The 16,542-nt window shown below is 40.4% G+C and overlaps 1 protein-coding gene across 1 annotated transcript in view; it reads right to left on the bottom strand.

Moving 5' to 3' along the window:
• THSD7B (thrombospondin type 1 domain containing 7B) overlaps positions 1-16,542 on the bottom strand; it is a 623,878-nt gene that overhangs the window by 275,352 nt on the left and 331,984 nt on the right. Inside the window, exon 8 of the mRNA XM_075933305.2 lies at positions 3,477-3,668. Coding sequence (XP_075789420.2) covers positions 3,477-3,668 — 192 coding nt within the window. The remainder of the gene's footprint in view (positions 1-3,476; positions 3,669-16,542) is intronic.

The following is a 16,542-nucleotide window of genomic DNA, read 5'->3' as shown; positions in this document are numbered from 1 at the left end:
ATTTGTTTGTACATCTCTGCTTAATGCCTGCATCAAGAACTTGGGGATTGATGTATGTAATATATTCTCTTTAACATCTTACTCTCAACCCTCTTCTTACTTTTAGTAATAAGCCATTAGATTTTAGACTCTAAAGGATTGGCACAGCATGCTCTTTTGGATAAGTTTTGAGGTATAAATTGTCCTGGGACTGTGGCTGGTCTTTTGGGACTGGGAGAACGTGTTCAGAATTGGTGAGATTTGTTTTTATAACCTCTTGCTTGTGTAATGTGTGGTGCGGGTTGTGCAGGGAACGCTGGTGCGTCTAAGGGGTTTTGCTTCTGAGACTTCCTGCTGGCAAGAGTGGCAGCTGAAGAGCTCTGTGTGACTCGTTTGGTGTTTTATATAGGAGAACTCCAGGCTTGGGCTGTAAGTAGCACTGGTTCTGAGCAATGCACCCTGATTTGACCCTTTCAGTAGTGCCCAGATCAACCTGGTATATTACAATGCTCAACATTTTGCAGATCTGAGCCTTTTCAGAATTGTGGTCCCAATCAATACCATAGAAAAAAGATCATTTGGAGTTCACTGACACATGCACCACTGCAGCTGAGCCACTGTAGCTCTTCAGTGAAGATGCTACCTACACTGATAAGAGCGATTCTCCCTTCACCATAGGTATTCAGCTATACCATGGAATCTCTATGGATAAAAATTTCATTCTTGATGAAAATTATAGTAGTAGAAATATATTGCAGAGAAAGCAAATGAAATGATAAATTAAACAGGAATAAGTCACCAGGACCGTATAGTAGTCACAAAAACCTTCTGGGGGAACTTAAATATGAAATTGAAGAACTTCTAATTATAATATGTAATCTATTGTTTAAAACACCTTCAGTAACAGATGACTAGAGAACAGCTAACTTGGTGCTAATGTTTTTAAATGGTTTCAGAGGCAGTCCTAGCAATTTCAGATTGGTAAGAATAACTTCAATACCAGGCAAACTGTTGTGAAGAACAGAATTATCAGACACATAGATCAACTTGTAGGGAGAAGAACTTTTTGTAAATAGAAATCAGGTCTCACCAATCTATTAGTATTCTTTGAGGGAGCCATCAAGCATGTAGATGAGGGTGATCGAACGGCCATACTGGGTCAGAACAAAGATCTATCTAGCCCAGTATTCTGTCTTCTGACAGTAGCCAATGCCAAATGTCCAAGAGGGAGTGAACAGAACAGGGAATCTTCACATGATCCCTCTCATGTCATCTATTTCCAGCCCCTGACAAACAGAAGCTAGGGACACCATTCCTACCCATTCTTGCTAATAAGTATTGATGGACCTAACCTCCATGAACTTATCTAGTTCTTTTTTTGAATCCTGTTTAAGTCCTAGCCCTCATAATATCCTCTGGCAAGGATTTCCACAAGTTGACTTGTGCGCTGCATGAAGAAAAACTTTGTTGTAGTTTTAAACCTGCTACCTATTTCATTTGGTGACCTCTAGTTCTTATGTTATGGGAACAAGTAAATACTTTTTCCTTATTCACTTTCTCCATACCAGTCACAAATTTATAGACCTCTATCATACCCCCGTCCCTTGTCTCCTCTTTTCAAAGTTGAAAAGTCCCAGTCTTTTTAGTCTCTCTTCATATGGGACCCATTTCAAACCCTAATAATTTTTGTTGCTCTTTTGTGAATCTTTTTCAATGCCAATATATATATATTTGGAGATGAGACTACTGCATCTTTATGAAGTATTCAAGATGTGGACGTACCATTGATGTATATAGAGGCAATAAGATATTCTCTGTCTTATTCTCTATCCCTTTTTTTTCTAATGATTCCTAATATTCTGTTTGCTTTTTTAACCGCTGCTGCAAATACATGAAATACATGCTATCCCTGAAAGTACATGGCCAATTTTTGGAGAGAGATAAATAGCGAGGATCCAACAACACTCTGTACTGGGACAAGGGCAGTTTAGCATACTTATAAATGATCTGGAACAAAGGGTAGAAAAAGTGAGATAACAAAGTTTGTCACGGGACAGTTAATTCCAAAGCAGACCAGAGTGACTAGGCAACAAAATGGCAGATTAAATATAGTGAAACATCCTCACAGTCTGAGCTCCAGTATCCAAAGTCAGCTGGCATTCACCAGCCTTGGGTTTTTCTTTGCTGTGCAGACATATCCTCTGAGTAAATTTCTCAGACACGAAGGAAAAGCTCTGCGTAAGATTGAAAGCTTGTCTTTCTCATGTCGGTCCAATACAAAAATATTGCCTCACCCACTTTGTCTCTCTAAAATCACATTCTTGTCCTTCCCCCAAGTATTTATTTTTTCCAGTATTTTGATATTGTACAGTTTATTGTTTTAATAATTTTTGAGAATGTTCAGGAAGATGTGGCTTTTGATTGTTATTCATGTTTTATTTCTGTTTAAGAAATTCTGACTCTTCGGTTCTAAGCATTTCATTTCTATTTTGGGCTTTCAAACTATATATTCTTGAGATTATAAAGCTGGAGGAATGGCATGTGCATTTTCTTTCAAATTAACAATTCTGGTTTTTATTTTGCTTTTGAAATTTCACATCTATCTTGTTTACATTTCAGAACACATTGTAACCTTAATGAAAAATATGCAACTTTATTTTTTGTTATTGTAATGGCTGAGAAACAATAAAGGTAATTTTTAGAACACGGACGAGGCCTTACGGAGCTGAGATCAAAATGCTGAGCCAGCACTTTTTAAATCTGTGATATCTGATGGGATACTGACCATTTTTTTAAATGATTCTGGTATTTTCCAGATTTTCATTGTATAGAGAACAGCAGTGGCCTGATCCTCATCACTGATCTGCACATGCTAAAGCCAAGAAATTTGAATGAACTATGTGCTTGAGAAGAAGCCTTTGTACAAAACTGTAGCCAAACAGGAGTGTTACTGTGTCTAATGTATTTGTCAATATAGATCCAGAGGAAGGGCTGGAAAGCTATTTGCATACTCTTGTCTAAAATTCAAGAACCTGGAGTACATTTCATAAGTCTAATGTATTACATGTTTTTGTTTTTATACTATGTGATTTTACACATCTTTCTGTTCTCTCCTGGACTGGAACTAATATACTTCTATATAATTAGCCAGGTATTGAGAGTTTGTGCCATATATTTATTTTGTATCTATCTCTACTCCTCTTTCAGTGAATCCCCAGATGGTGAATCCCCAGATGGTGCCCTTTTTAAATCAATAGAGTTATGACAATTTTCACTAGCTAAAAAATTGTCCTTTAAAAATCAGATAATCCACAGAATAAAATGTAATAAATAACTTCCATTAAAACATAGCTATATTGACAGTGGGTATGATCTATCAGCATAGAGGTTAATCTTTGCACAGAGCTTTGTAGGAACAAAGATTCATCTGAGTGCAAATTATTGGTTAGGACTATAATATTGGTGTTTGGGCCTTATCCAAATATGGTTCTACTCACCCTCCCCTGGAAGTGCCAAGGTAGATCTAGTTCTGCTTTGCTTCCCCTCTGCATTTTTACTGGAACATGAGTGGGAACAAGATGACCATTCTGACCAGTCACTAATGACACAGTCCATTGCACACGGTAGTTCACAAACCATTGTTTCAGGATGGGGAAACTCTGAGCAAAGGGTAGGTGACACCTCTTCACCTATAACAAAAAAAGACAAAATTAAGCATAGAAAAGTGGGGTGAGTTTGGGATCATTTTCAATATGTTCTAATTGCATATACAATGATAAACATCCACACAAGGAAATTAGGTCGGTATAATTACGTTCCTCAGGCATGTGAAATATCAACACCTCTCAGCAACATAGTTAAACCAACCTAAGCCTGGGTGCAGACAGCATTAGGTCAACAGGAGAATTGTCCCATTGACCTAGGTATTGCATCCAGAGGAAGAGTAGAGTACCTACATTGATAAAAGAACCCCTCCCTCAGTGTATGTAGCAACTCCACTGAAATGCTACAGCTGCACTGCTGCAGTGTTTGAAGTACAGACATGCCTAAAACAGTCTTAAAACATGTATACACTTATGGAACTGTATGCAAAAAACTGCTGAACAGGATTTCAGGCTTGATAAGAAAGCACTAAAAGCATTTGACATTATATAAAGCAAAACAAAAATGTATTTTAAGCCTGATATTTGATCTACAAACTTAGGCCAACTTCAGGGGAATTGAGAATACTACTAATAATGAAGCCTTTCAGATTTATAAAAATCGAGATGATAGCAATCATGAGGGAATGAAATGCACAACCTTTTGATAGAACAATACCAAATCAGTTATTACCAGAGCCCCATATTTACCAAATTTTTTTAGGTATAGAATCTGAATCCAGCAATGTAAATTAAACATGCTCCAATGATTATTTTCTTGCTCACACAAACTAGGGAGCTGATGTTTTGCAACCTCTGCAGGAGCCTAGGCATAATGAGTGTCATGCCAGTTCCTGGAGTACTTCTCACTCAGATCTTAGGAGAGATAGGCTATGCCTACACTATTAACCTTACAGCAGCACAGCTGCACTAATGCAGTAGTGGTCTCCCATACAGTCACTCGATGTCAATGGGAGAGAGCTCTGCCATTGGCATAATTAAACCACCTCCAAGTAATGGCAAGAGAATGTCTCCCAGGCCTGCACTTCTGTTGTTTCAGGAATGTGTTTTTTCACAACCCTGAATGACATGAGTTTTACCAACAAAAGTGCAAGTGCAGACATAGCTTAAACAAACAGAGCAGCTGGATTTCACACAGTCAAGGAGAAAGACTGTGCTAGGGACTCCAAAGGTGTGTCTAGACTACATGCCTCCTTCGACGGAGGCATGTAGATTAGCCAGATCGGAAGAGGGAAATGAAGCCGCGATTAAAATAATCGCGGCTTCATTTAAATTTAAATGGCTGCCCCGATCTGCCGATCAGCTGTTTGTCGGCAGATCGGGGCAGTCTGGACGCGACGCGCCGACAAAGAAGCCTTTCTTCATCGGCACAGGTAAGCCTCGTGAAACCAGGTTTACCTGTGTCGATCAAGAAAGGCTTCTTTGTCGGCGCGTCGCGTCCAGACTGCCCCGATCTGCCGACAAACAGCTGATCGGCAGATCGGGGCAGCCATTTAAATTTAAATGAAGCCGCGATTATTTTAATCGCGGCTTCATTTCCCTCTTCCGATCTGGCTAATCTACATGCCTCCGTCGAAGGAGGAATGTAGTCTAGACACACCCCAAGAGAACATGAACAAATGTGGGACCCTTTACAGTAATGCCAAGATTGTAATCCCTGTGACAGAAAATTGACAGAGCAATGTAAAGAAAACATGGGAGAAATGAGAGTGAAAAAGCATGGTTGAAAAAGCAGAAGTTTAAGACCAGAAATAGTAGGCAAGGGAAGTCTATGGAGATGTGTGAAAAACAGGAAGAAGAGGGCTGACAGAACTGAATTGTTAAAGCATAGGATCAAATTGTGACCTCACTAAAGTCAGCAATAGTTTTGCCATTTTCTTCAGTGGGGCTAGGATTTCATTCAAAACGTAGAACGCTGGCTATGACAGTATGTGATAAAACCCCAACAAAGCACACAAAGAAAAAATAATCAAGAAGGAAACATGTTTTATGTTCAGTTAATTTATTTCTTTTACAAAGATTTTCATAACCTCAGTGTCAAGCAACAGCATTTCATGATATAAAAAGTTACAACTTAGAACAAAATGAGATCATAACAAATCTCTAAGACAGAAGCAAATTTAGGGCAATGATGAGAGATTTTGCTGCAGGTAACAGAGAGGAGAGATAGATTGTATGGTCCATTTAGGCTCAACGCAAATCAAGAGGGTGTATTTTTGCCTCCCACCCCAATCCTGGGGCTTTCCAGGGTCACTGATGCCCAGCTGCTCTTGGCATGACAGCTGAGGATAGCAGAAACATTGTGATACTCTTCGAGGCACACCTCATTTGTTTCCAGAACTTCCAGAATTTCTCATTTCCAGAATGCCTCTTACTTGAGAGAAATTGAGGGTGGAATGCAGCTGCTACATCAGTACTGTAAGGGGTAAATTGAGGCAGTCCGTGGTATTTTGCTAAGAACCCCTATTCAATCCTAAATTTGAGGCAGGCTTGGGAGCAACACAGCACAGGCCGCTAACATGACCCTGATTACCCTGGCAACCACATCCCAAGGGGCTGCATTCAGATAAGCCACTGGCTGGTAATAAACTTTGTTTAAATTAACGAGTGTAAGTTGTACTTACTGTCTTCCTTTAATCCTAGATAATGAACCTGGGACTACTCAAGGACCATGGTGATATCATCTCATAGTAGACACATCATAATTTTAATTTTCAAAGCTACCATTAAATGTCTTATGTTTATGTTAGCTTATTTAGCTTGTTAGGGATAACTACCTGTATTACTGATAAACTGTTAATTGGCGATGAGCAGAGATGCTATGTAATCTCTCGTAGTTTATTGGCTTACGTGCTCATTCCATTTTGCTGCCAGACCTAGCAAATCACTTCCCCTCCATCCACTGCTGCCTATATGATCTTTTGTAATGTTTTGATTAAGCAGTGTTCACCAGGCTAACCCCTGGGTGTCACTCCACCAGCGCTGAGTGTGTAATAAATCCTCTGACTTGTTTTCACCTGCACCCAGACTGTCCAAAATTATTCCCTACAGTTCTACCACAATGAGGGAATGACACAAAGGGGAGGATCCCCAGATAGCTAGTTAAGCTAGCTTTCCAGCCACTTTACACTTCTGGTATGATGCAAAGCAGCTGGATCATAAAAATCTATATTGAGACTACCACAAATCCCCTTTTCAATATGCATCTCCTTACCAATTGTTGCTTTTTTCCTAAAGCAAGGTAAAACAAATGAATAGCTTCAGCTGAAAAATAGTTGAGCAGAATTTCCTAACACATTTATTTATAAAACATTGCTATACAAAGCTTATAGGAATTGCCAACAGTCCATATGACACTGAAATATGCCTTCCTGCAGACATGATTTGTTGTTGATGGAACTTTTCTCACAAAATATAATCATAAGTGGATTTAAAATTAGTGTGGTTAGCTTTGCTGAATCATTCCCGTCAAATTTTTCCAGACCCTCCTGTATAATGGTATGAATGGATATGGGTGTGTATATAAAATACATAGGTAGGCAGGCATACAGACAAAATTTGAAAGCTTCAGGGAGGTAGCCGAGTTAGTCTGTACAGAATAAACTTAAAAAACAACAAAAAGTCTGGTAGCAGATGATATCATGATCTTTGGAGAGCACAGCCTACTTCTTCAGATGACCAAAGTGTTGGATATGCAGAATCAAAAATAAATAGGAATGGGGGGGGGGAGAGAATAATGGAAGGGGGGAGAGGAGGCAATGGGTATATAAATATCAAAGGAAAAGCTGAACAGTAACTGTTAAATCACTCCCATATCTGAATTTCTTAAAGCTCAACTCCAGCTCTTTATCAGTAACAATCTTACGCTGACTGTTACATCTTTCACCTTTAGGATAACTGCAAAGCTTTTCTTTTAGGTTTCCTTACCTCAAATGTATCTAGGAAAAACACAAAGGACTATCTATGCCTAATTAGAAGTAGGGAAAACATTAAAGTTTAGAATGCCCACTGCAGAAGAAAGCTGGCTTCTCCCCACTTCACATTGTATGGGAGTTGTGTCTATCACAAGGCAGCTGAGGATGCAATTATAACTAAGAGGGTAGAAATCTCTGTTGCTTTTGAAAGACAACATAAATATACCAGGGAGTAAATAAGTCTGGCAAGGCTACTAGTGAGGCTGCTTAAAGCTGTCAATAGCATCACTGTAGTATCTGCATTCATATCCCTCAATAAGGACAGACTCATTGCCCTTGAGGTAAAAATAAAATATTTCCAAGCATATTATGAGAAGTAATACAGAATTTAGCAGGCCATGAGACTGCAAGAGATGTATAAAAATATTTTATTTTTGTCCTCTCCCTCAGACTTGACATCTCTGATCACTCTATTATTATTCTAGCCTGCTAAATAATAAAATCAAATAAAAAAAAGCTCTCTGAAAGAAAGCCTCTGGGCCTGTTGAATATAGGACTATTTCTACATAGCATTTGGCAAGTTCCTTTTTCTCCACCTATAGGCAATGTTTAATCATTCCTTCAGGAGCATTTATTTTATCACCCTTGGTCTGGATGCCAATACCTATGGTGGAAAAAACAAGCCTCAAATCACATTTCAAATATATATTATCTCCTTAAGTCATTTGGAGATCCACATAGTTGCTAACTCTTTGACAGCTTGCCTCTGCAGCAGTGAGTAACACACATCTATATCCAGGTCAGGCTGGATTTCAAGAGTTATTGGTGCTATAATGTGAGGGGGTTACTGCTCACCTCACCTAAATGTTGTACACATCTATCTTCTCTTAGGGTATGTCTACACAGCAACATTATTTCAAAATAACTAGCGTTATTTCAAAATAACTTAGTCTGCGTCTACACAGCAGGCAGTTATTTCAAAATAATGTCAAAATACTGTCACGCTAGAGGACTTCTCACTCCAACTCCTTTAACCCTTATTGTAGGAGGAGTACGAGAAGTTGGAAGAAGAGTGCTCCATTTCAAAATATATGCTGTGTAGATGCTCCCAATTTTGAAAGAAGCTATTTTGAAATAAGTTACACAATTGATGTAGGTCAATTTGCGTAGCTTATTTTGAATTAAGCCCTGATATGTAGATGCACCCTTAGTTATATTCCAAAGAAGAAAGCATTCCAATAGTCAACAGTAGGTTTATGAGCTGTAATGGATCGACTGGGTTTCAAGCAAGGTTCCCTCTCCCTTTTCTCCTCTCACAGGGCAGGAAGTTATCTGCATTACATAGCAGACTTGAGGCTTGTGAATGAACAGAGATGCTGGGCTTCATAAGAGCATAAGAATGGCCATACTGGGACAGATCAAAGATCTGTCCAGTCCAGTATCCTGTCATTGGACAGTGACTAATGCCAGGGGCCCTGTGGAAATGAAAAGAGCCAGGAATTATCAAGTGATCCCTCCCCTGTCACCCATTCCCAGCCTCTGACAAACAGAGACTAAAGACACCATTACTACCCATCCTGGCTAACAGACATTGATGGACCTAGTCTCCATGAATTTGTCTAGTTCTTTTTTGAACCCTATGAAAGTCTTTGCAACATGTGTTCCATGGTTGACTGTGCATTGCATATTGACTGTGTTGAATGTTTGTTGACCAACTAAAACTTTTTGAACACACATTAATCCTCTTGATACAGAATGTAGTAGCAAAGGAGTGGCAAGGAGCAGATTGTGGCACAAGAGTTCAGGTGTCTTGCACAAGGGAGTATACAGCCTGATCCTAAGCCACAATGGTGGAGTAGCCACTGGACCAATGGCCCTGGCCAATAGGAGGCATGGAAAAATGGGCACCCTGCATCCTGCCCCATGCTCCTGCCGGGGGATAGAGTCAGTGTGCTGGGTCTTCTCCCACCCTAACCCTACCCCCCTCTGGCAGGAGTACCTGGTGGGTGGGGACAGACTCTGCACCCTGATCTCACTCTCAGACAGGAATGCTAGAGAGGGCTGCAGGTAGAAGAGGTGGAGAGGGGGCCCCACTAACTCTGGCCCATCGCCTCACAAAATGGTAATTCGCTCTGCTAAACCCATTGAAATCCATGGTGTTCTTTCTATTGACTTCAAGCCTGTTGTGAGCATGTGCAGCTCTCCTTAGATAATAGCATTGCTCTCATCAGGGATGAGTTATGGCAGGGTTCTGCTCCCAGGTAGGAGGCAGGCACTTTTACTCATTAATTTTGAATTCATGAGGGAGACAGCTATGATTTGCCACAGCTATCAAATGAGTCACAGAGCAAGGAAGACAACCACCTCTCCAGTTCTTTACCTTGACTACTGCTTCTGACTCTAGCCAAATGACAAAGACAGCAGCAGCAATTTGAGTGCAAATTCATGGCTCCCCTGCTTCAGCAGAAAGAGGCAGATTTGAATGGTTTGATAGAGGACTTTGCCACAAAATGCATATCTTTATATTTTAAAACATGTCCTTAATTGATTAGCTTTGAAGTCAGAGTCACTGAGTGCACTTTAAACTACTAAGAAATTCTGGGAAATATACCATATAAAAGAAAAAAAGATCTAATGGTAATTTTTAAAAATTTTCCATGAAAAACTACAATACGGTGCATCTGAAAAGGTGAATCCAAATTTCATGTTTTCCCTCTGATGCAGTAATTTCCCTGAGTTTACAGACTGCACCTATGTTTACTGTATGGAAGGTGCTGTGATGGTTGTATAAAGTTAGCGGTTATTAATAAACAGAGTCACAAAAACAAATATTGTTTTAAAAAATGGATGCTTATTCATCAGAATCAGATAGGGAAAAGAGTAAGGGACACATTCATGGGGGGAAACCGTTTGGTTAATTGGGGCCGATTAGTTGTGCTGGATTGGATCGAGGTGCCATTTAATCTAATAGTCTTATCATTCCTTTCATTTCCTCTCCTGAGAACTCAAATACTTGATCAATTCAACAAAAGGTCTCTCACATTTATTATACCTGGCAGACAGCCCAGAATTAGTCCCAAGAAATGATGTTTAAAATCTTTGATAAGGATTTTCTCTGCAATTTACAGCTATATAGTATATAGTTGGTAACATTTCGATTGGGCAATAATTTTTTCTTCCCAATTCTGAGGGCTTACATGTGATTTAAATGGTGTATAGGCCTCAGGCTGACCCACTGCAGAATGGTAAAATACTGCCTTACTCCATCTGTGGTTTAGATGTAGCTAGAAATCACAGAAAACAACTGCTAAAAAATTATGTTCAAAAGACAATAGCTGGCATATGAAGTGGGGGAAAAATTACCCATTCTAATAATTTTAAACAAGCTATTCATTAACCAAGCTCTGTGAATTAAAGGGCTTATACATACAAGTTACACTGGTAATGGTTACATTAGATCCAAAACCCAAACAATAACTTTAACACACTACTTTTCCGATTTATTTCATGTTGGCAAATATTAGCAATCCTGAAAAAGAGGATCATGTTTTGCATGTTATTACAGAAGGACAACACCAATATACTGTAATGCTTTGAACTACATAAACATGTTAATATCTTGATAGATTATATATCCTATATATCTAAAGACACACAAAGCAATTAGTCACAGTTTCTTAAATTCACAGTCCAATAATCTGAAATCAAATTTAAGAATCACCTAATGTCAAACCTAAATATGGTAACTGCATATTACAAAAGCATCTAGCCACTGCTTTCAGAGCTGAATGTCATTATAGAATTGAACACAAACACCTGAACTCTAGGCAAATCCAATTCTGGCTGTAAATTTTGCAGCTAGACCCATTTTCATTAACTGTAGGTGAAATTATTCCCATCATGGAAGTGAAGCACAGGAATAATGCATAGTCTTGGAGAGATATGATTTTTATTGTTAAATGTTGCTGATTTTACTGTATACACTCAAATCAGCAAAAAAGTATTTTCAATTATAATAATAAAAATATACAGATGGACAAAGATGATGCTGTTTTACAGCTATATGATTTAAGGACATTTACTTTGTAAATATTGATATGTGATCTGACAGTTTGTGCTTTAATCGTTATAAACTTTTTAAGTCTCAATGTCTAACTGTCATTAAATAATTATATGACCCTTCCCACATTGTTTGATTCTCCAATAATTTTCTGCAACTATGAAACAATGTTTTAAAATGCTTAAAATAAATATTGATATTATTATTAGTTAAAATTATTAAAAAATCAAATTCTGCCATGCTTAGCTCAGCACTTCTTGTGTACAGGTTGGACCTCCCTGGTCTGATACCCTTGAAATTCATATTCTGCAGAAACTGCATTTTCCATAAAAAAAGTAATTATAATAGAAAATTTCTGACTATATCTTCTTAAAATAGGGTTCCAGTTGGACATAAATGGTGTAAACACTATAGTTGTCAAATATACAGGCAGTCCCCGAGTTACGCGGATCCGACTTATGTCGGATCCGCAGTTACGAACGGGGTTTTTCTCGCCCCCAAGGACGGAGCGGCAGGACGCCCAGATGCGGCGCGGTCCCACCGCCCGCATCCTCCGGGGCGAGAAAAGCTGCTCCGCGTCTCCCTGGTCTGCTGGGAGATGCTGAGCAAAGCCGCGGAGCACGCGGGCAGCGGGACAGCCCAGACCGAGGAGCGGCGCTACTGGAGCAACCCAGCAGCACCCCAGCTGCTCTGCCCCAGGCGTCCCCAAGTCAGCCGCTGCTGAAACTGACCAGCACTGACTACAGGAAGCCCGAGGCAGAGTTGCTCTGCCCCTGGCTTCCTGGAATCAGCCGCTGATCAGTTTCAGCAGCAGCTGACCTGGGGACGCCTGAGGTTCTTAAGTTGAATCTGTATGTAAGAACTGGTGTCCAGATTCAGCCTGTTGAAACTGATCAGCGGCTGATTCCAGGAAGCCCGGGGCAGAGCAACTCTGCCTCGGGCTTCCTGTAGTCAGCTGCTGGTCAGTTTCAGCAGCGGCTGAATCTGGATGCCATTTCCGACTTACATACTGATTCAACTGAAGAACAAACCTACAGTCCATATCTTGTACGTAAGCCGGGGACTGCCTGTACCTTGGAAATATATTAATAACAACTACAGTTTTTTTCCTGCCCCTTTAATCATCTGTAGAAACTACGACCATCCCCAGTTACCCCTATATGTAGTCTAAAACTTTAGCTTCCTCTCAGAACAAAAGAAAATGAGAATCAAAATGTACATTCCATCACTACAGATGTGACATCTTGTCTGGGCAGCATCAATTAAACTAAAGTTGAATTGCACAATTTTGATTGATAAGAAGTCTTCTTCAGCTATTGTTAGTCCATCAAACCAAAGACTCCCATAATTTACATGCATACAAAACTTCCATCTCTCAATCTAGCTAGAGAGACCCCCTACTGGGCAACAGACAAAAATAACTGCCTGTGCTAAGTGCTCTTTTGTCCCCTAGAAATTACCAAAGAGTCGAAAATGACTGTAAAACATTTAAGTTTAAACCATCTAGGAATAGTTTGCTGGTGACCCAGAAAACTCAGAGTTCCAGAGGTCAAAGTGCCTAATACCCAAGACAACCAATATAGATTTTTCATCCCAATTAGAAACTGTATATTTGTCTGCCTTATGAATCAGAAATACAATTCTCTATGTATGAATAATCTACTTTGTTCCTCCAAAGTAATGTCTCATATGCCAGAACAAGCCATGAAATATGTGAAGAAAAGGTACTGGATAGCTAATACCCCTAGTAAGATGAAAGAATGTGCAGACTAGGAACTATCACATGACATTTGGTTTTTCACGCTAGAAATGACATGACACCAAAAGTAGAAAGAATATTGAAACAAATAGATCCAACAAGTTTTGAGGAACAGCTCTCCCCTTCCCCAAGGTTAACATGACTAAGTAGCAGTACTTAGATAGTGTGTCAAATATGTTATTTTTCCTTATATTCTTTAACACAAATAAATGAATGTTTTCTTATTGAGTTTATACCCTTTTTAATGAGTCCTCAACTAAGTACATTCTGGATTTTAGCTAACGCTCTAAGTACACTTATTTGCAAACTCAAGAAAATTTGCCTATGAGATCTAAATGATTTTAAGCAATTGCTTTTTATACCAAACCATTCAAACAGCAGGGACCAGGCTCCTCAAAATACCTTTAAGAACAAATCATGTCAAACCAACCTGATAGCTTTCTTTGATAGGATAACAAGCCCTGTGGACAAGGGGGAAGCAGTAGATGTGTTAAAGCTAGACTTTACTAGGGCATTTGAAACAGTCTTTTATGACCTTCTCATTAATTAACTAGAAAAATACAACTAAAATGGAGCTACTATAAAGTGGGTGAATAATTGGTTGGATTACCATTCCCAGAAAGCAGTTATCAATACTTTACAGTCTCACTGGAAGGGCATAATGAGTAGGGTTCTACAGGGATCATTTTTGGGATAAGTTCAATATGATCATCAGTGATTTAGATGATGGTATAGACAGTACACTTACAAAGTTTGTGGATGATACCAAGTGGAGAAGGGTAGCAAAAGCTTTGGAGGATAGAATTACAATTTCAAATGATCTAGATTAGCTGAGCAAATGGTCAGAGGTAAATAGGATGAAATTAAAAAAGGATAAATGCTAGAGGTTATAGGGGACCACAAGCTAAATATGCATGGTCTCCAACCTTTTTAACCACAAGATCACTTCTTCAATTTAAGTGCAATGTTAAGATCTACCTAAAACCCAAATACCCTTGCCCCACTTCCTTCCCTCTCCTTCGAGGCCCCACACCTGCTCCACCCCTTCTCCGAGGCCTCACTATACTTACTCCATCCTCATTCCTCCCCCATCTTCATTTACTTTCACCAGGCAGGGATACAAGCTCTGGGAAGGAGTTTGGGTGCAGGGGAACTCACATCTGGGGCAGGAGGTTGGGTGGAGGTGGAGGTTCAGGGCTGGCAAGGGGTTCAGGAAGCAGGTTCTGGCTGGCCACCTTTTAACTGAGACACCTTCTGGGTGGTGGAGCAGTGGGAGTTAAGGCAGGCTCACTCCTGCTCAGGCCCTGCACCCCTCCTGAAAGCAGCTGGCACATACAGCAGTAGTTCCATGGCACCATGTGCTGCCCCCCCCCCCATCTACAGGCACTGAGCCCACAGCTTCTACTGACTACGGTTCCCCATTCCTGATCAATAGGAGCTGCTGGAGTGGTGTCTTCAGGCAAAGACAGCATGTGGAGACCCCTCTGCTCTGTTTTTCTCAGGGGCTGCAGGGACATGGCAGCCACTTCCAGGAATAGCAGTTACCACAGGGATAATGACTCCAGCCATGCTAGGCATTTTAGAACTCACTACTCAAAGGATTAAATTTAAGTGTAAGAGAAAAATGAAAATTGTGAAATGCATAGACCAGGCAAAAACCAAAAACAACACACTTCACAAGCAGTAAAAAAAGTAACAACCACCTCCTACGTATGTGTTGGGTCGGGAGATGAGTCTGAAGGACACTGTGTGTTTGTGAGAATAACAGACACACACTCAGGGTACGTCTAGACCTCATCCTTCTGTTTACAGAGGGATGCAGATTAGGCAGGTCGACATTGCAAATGAGGCAGAGATTTAAATATCCCATGCCTAATTTGTATAAAAATGGCCACCGTGTTTTGCCAAGTCATCACTTTGTTGGTAAAAAGCAGCAGTCTAGAGGGGGATCTGTCGAGAAAGAAAGCCTTTTTCGACAGATCCTGTAAACCTCCTTGCAGGAGGCATAAGGGATCTGTCGAAAAAGGCTTTCTTTCTCAACAGATCCACTTCTAGACTGCCGATTTTTGCCAAAAAAGTGCTGAGTTCTCAAAATTCAGCAGCCATTTTTATGCAAATTAGGTACGGGATATTTAAATCCCTGCCTCATTTGCAGTGTCAACCTACCTAATCTGCATCCCTCTGCCGAGAGAAGGATGCAGTCTAGACATACCCTCAGTGAGTGAATGACAGAGATTTGCATTGCCAAGCTCTCTCCACCCTCTTCTCTGTGTGGAGATAGGGTACAGAAGTGTAGGGAAGAGGGATACCTTCACATACGTTCTCCTTCCTACACCTTACACAGCAATCAAGAGGTCCCCGGGGGGCAGCTCCAAGGCAAAGGGCAGGAGCAGCAAGTAGCATAAGAGTGGGCAGAGGAGCAAGTGAAGTGCCAGAATTTGATAGCTTTCTGGCCAAACCAGTCAGGATCACAGGCTCCAAGATCTACTGGTAGATATGCAAAAAAAAAAAAAAAAGCACAAACGTAATTATGGATGTATAAACAGGGGTATCGTAAGCAAGATACAAGAAGTAATTATTCTACCCAATTCTGAGCTGATTAAGCCTCAGACTATAGTATTGTGTCCAGTTCTGGGCACCACATTCCAGGAAAGATGTGAAGAAATTGGAAAAGAGAAGAGCTACAAAAATGATTAAAGTTCTAGAAACCATAACCTATGTGGGAAGATTGAAATAATTAGGTTTGTTTAGTCTGGAAAAGAGAAGACTGAGAAGGGACATGATAATAGCTTTCAAGTATCTAAAAGGCTGTTACAAGCAGGAGAGAGAAAATTGTTCTTAACTCCCTCTAGCAGGGTTGATTCACTGGCATGGCACCTCCTGCTGGTCTCCTCCTGAATTAGCTCTTCCAGCCCCAGAGTGTCCCCTGTTGACCAGTGTCTCCTCCTCAGTTATTGGTCTTCTGTGCAACTTCAGGCCCCAATGTACCTTCTTACCCATGGTGCCCTTTTCTCACAGTACTGCCCCACAGCATTGCCCCTGCACTCTCGAGTCTTCCCCTCCCTGAGAATCCCAGGTCCTTATAGCCACCTTGCCTAAGTGGCCCACTGCCAATGGTCATCTAGCCCCTTATCTCATGTCCACTCATCATTGGCAAGAGGGTGAGGA

The sequence above is a fragment of the Pelodiscus sinensis genome, chromosome 7, assembly GCF_052426305.1.
Source record: "Pelodiscus sinensis isolate ZL-2025 chromosome 7, ASM5242630v1, whole genome shotgun sequence".
Lineage (NCBI taxonomy): Eukaryota > Metazoa > Chordata > Testudines > Trionychidae > Pelodiscus > Pelodiscus sinensis.
This window is presented reverse-complemented; position numbering and strand designations above follow the sequence as displayed.